This window comes from Ptychodera flava, chromosome 8 (assembly GCF_041260155.1).
Source record: "Ptychodera flava strain L36383 chromosome 8, AS_Pfla_20210202, whole genome shotgun sequence".
In the NCBI taxonomy this organism is placed as follows: Eukaryota; Metazoa; Hemichordata; class Enteropneusta; family Ptychoderidae; genus Ptychodera; species Ptychodera flava.
In genome coordinates, this window is record NC_091935.1 from 10,536,804 (window position 1) to 10,542,809 (window position 6,006).

The 6,006-nt window shown below is 39.6% G+C and overlaps 1 protein-coding gene across 1 annotated transcript; it reads right to left on the minus strand.

Annotated features, from left to right (window-relative positions):
- Positions 1-278: 278 nt before the first annotated feature.
- LOC139139506 (uncharacterized) lies at positions 279-4,313 on the minus strand. Its single transcript, XM_070708418.1, has 3 exons — positions 1,259-4,313; positions 764-943; positions 279-548 (listed from the first exon to the last, which is right to left on the minus strand). The coding sequence occupies exons 1-3, from the start codon at positions 3,899-3,901 to the stop codon at positions 279-281; spliced, it is 3,093 nt and encodes a 1,030-aa protein (XP_070564519.1). The 5' UTR covers positions 3,902-4,313.
- Positions 4,314-6,006: the final 1,693 nt, after the last annotated feature.

Sequence of the window (6,006 nt, forward strand, 5' to 3'; positions counted from 1 at the left end):
TTTTTACCAGAAATATCTCAGACAAGAAACACTGATACTGGTAACTGAATTCAATACTATATTTCCCAACAATAACATAGGCCATTACATTCACAGTTAGTGTTTGCACAACATATTCTGAGTATTTCAACATTCTCTCAGAATAAAACTGAAATGTACAGCAAATCACTGAAATCCAACAATTCAGTATTGTCCTTTAATATTGTCCTGGTGGGACCTAGCATCTGAGTTTTTTCATTTTACTTTGGCCCCATGTTTTGGCCTCTTTACCACTGTCTCTACACTTTTACACAATGTCTAACAACACTGTACTGTGATCGGAGTGAAGTTATATAGTCATCATTCAGAAGGCTGTCTTGTACTCCACAATAGAAACAGCAAGCTTCAAATGATACTGTTGTTGCACTGTAGTAAGTTGTTTCCATTGGACTGGTACAGGCCACAGCTTGGCGTACAACAACATCACTGTGGAATTCATGGTTGCATGGGAACAGGGGCTGGCCACAAATATAGCTGTTGTCCTCCTGAACTCTGATCAATGCTGCCATCTGTGAAAATGCAAAACAGGAAACTGGATCTGGGATCAGAAGACAACAAATACAAAATTTACCAAAAATATTTGCACACATTTGCATAAACCTATGTTTTTATATGGATCTACTTGCACATACAGAAATAACACCTAAAATAATACAGAAAGACTATTGTATCCCTTTAAATACTCTGTTTTCTGAATAAAGTGCCCCTCAAATTTATGCAATACCTGAGATGTTGACAGCTTTGATGGTGCATACACACATCTGTTCCTGAGACACTCACTGCATCTGATAACAGCTCGGACTTTAACAGCAATCAGAAGTTTGTGGTTGCTCTTGTCAGTTGCTGACTGCAAAGTTTCATTCAGGCTTGGCCTGTGTTCATCTGTTGTCTGTGCCCCATAAACCTGTAATATTATTAAAATGTGATATTTTAGAAAAAAAAGAGACTTGATTTTTTATATATCTTGACAAGTTAATCAATTCTGGCATTCATAAAAGGAACATTTGTTTTCTTACAAAATGTGCATTCATTCAGAAAATGTATTTTTACCAATACAGTATCAGTAAATCAGCTCAAATAAAAAGAGTCATAAAAATTGTCACAGGTAGACTAAACATGTATATATACACCATCTCAGTTGTAGGGGGGACAAATTCCTAGAACCAGGTGTACATATACAGACAATCCTAAAATACAATAAACAACAGATGTCACACACCTCAGAAAAAGGCTTGTAGTGGTCCCCAGTGTCATCTGGCATTGGATCTGGCAGGAAGTGTAATGTGGCAAATGCTTCTGCATCCATGCGTACCAGATTTGCTGTACAATACCGGCACTGAGTACTGGAACATTTCTTCAGCTGGAAAGCATAGTGTGTACTTTTTCCATGAGTAGCAATAAAGTCTTGGAAACCAGTAGACTTTTTTATTTCATTACTAGTAGACTTTCTTGACAGTGAGTTATCCAAATACAGGTGGACTGGATCTAACATGGCATCCATTTCATCATCAGTTGCAGCATCATGTACACACAGAGGCTGGTCTTTGAGTTTCATCCGACTGAAACGCTGAGCTACTGTGGCTATTACTGGCTCAACTGACTCGCTGAATGCTTCTTTGAAGGCTGGACGTCTTTCAGCAAGATTTCTTACTGCAGTAAGACAGGATTTATGTCTTACCATAGTTTCAAACTGTTCATCCATGCTGCGCCGAGCTAGTGCAACATGCTGAATAGCCAAATTCAGTATTGACATACATCTCTCTGCAGGATTAACCCAGCTATGGTGAGGTGCTGTCCGTAGAGCTATCAGCATGTCAACATCAATGCACATAAACAGGGCAGTAAGAGCCAATTTGACACTCTCATAGGTTACACGGTGATCAGGACCGCCATCTGTAAATATGGCTAGGATTTCATCACTCAGTTTTGTACCATCTGCTGATTTGGCACCGCGTAATATCTTGCAAAGTTCAGTTGCATGCCTGAGAGGTGTAGATGGTTGAAACACTTTATCCTTTGTTGTTACATGAATATTCCCTGTGAAAAAGCTATCACTAGCATTCTCTGGAATATTTGTCACCAGTGCTACTGATGGTACAAGTCCACCAACATGAAAATCATGATCTGCAGCAGCAAGTCTTGGACCAAACATTGGTGCAAGTACACGGTTATGACCACGGACACCAGTTGCAATGGGTAGGTTAGGTTCACCAAGTGGGATGATTGATTTGTCATCCAAGCAACAAAATGTGGCACTGCTGCGGAATTTCACCAACATTTCCTTTAAATATCTGTACTGTGTGAACACATATTTTGAATCTGGATGATCCATTCGGGAAATTCTTGACTGTACTTTGAATTTGATGTTAAATCTGCCAGTATAGCGTAATGCAGTATTTGCATATTCATTCATTGGATGAAACTGAAGCCGTAGTGTTGAAGTGCTTGGAACAGGAGTATCTGGTGGTAGACGTTTTGCTACTTCAGACCGGAGGTCTTCAATAGATATAGCAACAGGTATGTAAAGCTCATCGCCATGCCTTCTGTCATTGACAGCTGGATTAAGATGCTCTTCAAAATACTTCTCACATTCATCATAAAACACTTGAAAGTTAGTTGATCCTGGTTTGCCATTTAATTTCCGGTAATCTAATAGCAAGTTTGGGTCATCAGACCCAAGGAGTATCTTTGCTGCTCTTAAGTCAATCTCAGTTTGTTCACTTGTCTCTGATGCTGAGCTGTCCCCTGTCAACTCACGGTACAACTGACGTAGAACTGCTTTTGACCCCTTCAGGTGTTTGCTGTATTTGTTTATAAAGTCACGACGCATAGCACGTGTTGAGTATACTGGAAGTTTTTCAATGATACCAGCAACCAGCTGAGCATTTCTGGTTTCCACATCGTGTGTACCGGTATTTCCAGCGGGAACAGACCAAATAAATGAAAGTGTACCAATCTTGCCACCATACGACATTCTATACAGCATTGCAGGGACAGACAATGTCAAATTCTGTATATACTTGCGTCTTTCATAGCGGTCATCACTTGCAAATTCATCCAAAAGCAATGGTCCAAAAACGCCTTTATCTTTTAGTGCATTGTTCAATGGCTGATACTCCAGCTTGATTTCATCTGTAGCAGCAATATACTTCATGACAGCATCAAACGTTGGTACACGCAGTGGCTCCATACTGCACTGAGACTGTTTCTTCAGTACCAGGTTTTGGTCAAGATATTGTTTATATTTCAACATTGAATCTAAAAGCTCCTCTAATACAGCCATGAGCTTCTTATTTCGATCCGTGCAATTTGGTGGCAAGTCTAACACATGCACTATATCTTGGCATAATTCTCCCAGCCGTGAACTTTTCAGGATGGGTTGTGTATGGCGGTTTTGTTTCCATGCGTTGTAGCCCTGGTATTTTTTGAACACCTCTGGTATGTGACAACTTCGATTAGCAAACTTCTCATGGTGACTATCAATATACCACAGACTATCCCTCACTGCACACACTGTTCTGGTCGCGGTAGCCATGTCTAATTTGTTCCAGCCTGCACCTAGTTCGTCAAACAGCTGAATGATATCATTGTAAAGAACTTGGGGACGTAATAGCTTGTGGGAAACATCTATTTTGTCAGGCAGACCGATTTCAGTAACAGTGGACATCATGATCGAAAACGCATTTTGAATGTGGCCGCCAGTGTCAGATGGCGCCGTTGCGGAAGTAGATGGTATGGCTTCGTGTGCACGTTGACTGTCTGAGTTAGACACATTGAACACTACAAACTTCATGTTGAACTCGCTGCAGACTGACACCTCAGATCGTACTTTAACATCGACGCAAAACATGTGTTTTGTCATTGCCGTAAATTTTTATACTTTCGATGCAGTTTTCATTCAATCGGATGCACCGTCCATCTGCTGTCACGATCTTGTTGAACAAATCGCCGAACGTGATATCAGGACAAACACAGAATAGCGTCTTTGGAACTAACTGTTGGCCATCACGTCGAATGCTGGCGATCAAATTAATACTCATGATGTGACATGTACTAACCTTTACAAAACGAGGAAATTTCTGGCCAAATCGACCCACTTTACGTCGTGATTATGACGTGTTGGCGGTCAAGTATCCAAACACGTACAAGTCGGAAGTCTCATTCAAAATCCCGTACCCGCGAAAACCTGAGAAAGTGTAGGGCGCCACCAGCGGCAGTACTAAAATATTTGTAATGCGGAAGTAAGAATTTGCCGCGATCAAAAAAAAAAAAAAAAAAAAAATTTCCAAATATGCCAAAGTAGAAGCGGCGATTCCGATGAACAATTTATTTTTTCTTCCTGGCCTAATTGTATTCCATTACAAAACTTGCTAAATCTGTGTATTTATAGACTCTTGATTATGGATATTAATGTACTTGATTAGACTACGATGGTTACAGGTGCATGTGTGTAAGAAATTTGATTTTGGAATTTCACCGAAACGTTGATTCACTATAGATTGTAATCTATGAGGAAACTACGTATAACGCAGCGGTTATCATCTCCCAAATTGTTATTCAAAAGTGTTTTTCGGCCTGAAGCTTCCAGTTGTTATTGACTACACTATTCTAAATAGTTTGTATTCTGTCAAAGTCCTCAAAATTAAAAATGTACATATGGCGACATAAATGTTTGACACTGACCTATACCCAATGTATTGTCAATGGGAGAATGATATTAACTAAGTTATCTCCTAAATTGTTATTGAAAGGTTAAGTTGAAACTTTTAGTCATTATAGAGGAGAGTTTTGCACAACAGAGGGGTTGGGTGAGTAGAAATCATGACAAGCTAAATCTTTTGGCTCAATGTGGCTGCTTGGATCATCAATAAATTGTTAAATATACCCTAAAACTTGCGACCGAGGGGAGCGACCAGAGGAATTTGATATTCAGTAAATTTCAAGTCACCCCTTTGCAATGTCAAATTTTTCCAATGCCCCATGGCATGTTCTTATTTTTTCAAGTCCCCCGAAATCCCCGCTCCAGAGGTGTTTGTGAATGCAGCCAAAGGGATACAACCCAACATGCCTACGATTCTTCCGATGACGAACCTAAAATCTGCATTAATCAGAGCACATAATACGCAAGGCATGGCAGCCTCATTGGCCTGGTTTAGGGGGTTTCAGATAATAAAATTCTCAAAGCTGGTTTTTGGGCTTCGCCAAATACCTTTATTTACTGTTATCTCAAGGAAACTAATTTGCCGTTGCATCTTTCAGGTGTGGTTCTTTTTAGACGTACCCTCTTCCGTATTAGCTTTGGATTCTGTATCAAACTAAAGTAACAGTCACAGGCTAGTGGGAAGATGAAGCACAATCATATGATAGTTTCCAATAGGAAACATGTTTCTGCGTGCACTACTACTTACTTGTCACTCCTCCCTCCCCCCCCACTCATTATGAAAGTTTATTAGGGAGCTTGACAATTTGTAATAGATAGGGAACTCAAAGTGGTTTCCGCCCTAGATGAGATCACATGTTATGCAAATTTTGCCTCTTTCTGGAATGCAGCAAATATTATTACCGAAACGTAACAGTGGCAGGTAAGTAGGAGTTTTCGCAGAAAACATATTTTAGGGTAAAAGTGTTCCTTCCGCTTTACAGTCTATAATCAAATGGTTTTAGACTCTTTTCATAGCCAGTAATTGGTACAAATATGTAGTACGGTACGCAAGTAAGTATGAGCGTCATCTCACTATGCACAAACATGGTTGAGTTTATTCATAGTTGAGTACCTTGATGTACCAAATTAAAAATAACGAAGCCGTTTGCAGAGCATTTAAATCTTTGATGATGTTGCATGGATTGTTTCAGTACAGTAAACAGCATAAAGGCAAACTGTCACAATAATAGTTGGGAAGAAAAGAAGAATTTCAACAGATTCTCAATTTTCTGAAAAGATCTCTTCATTAAAAACATTTAGTTGCA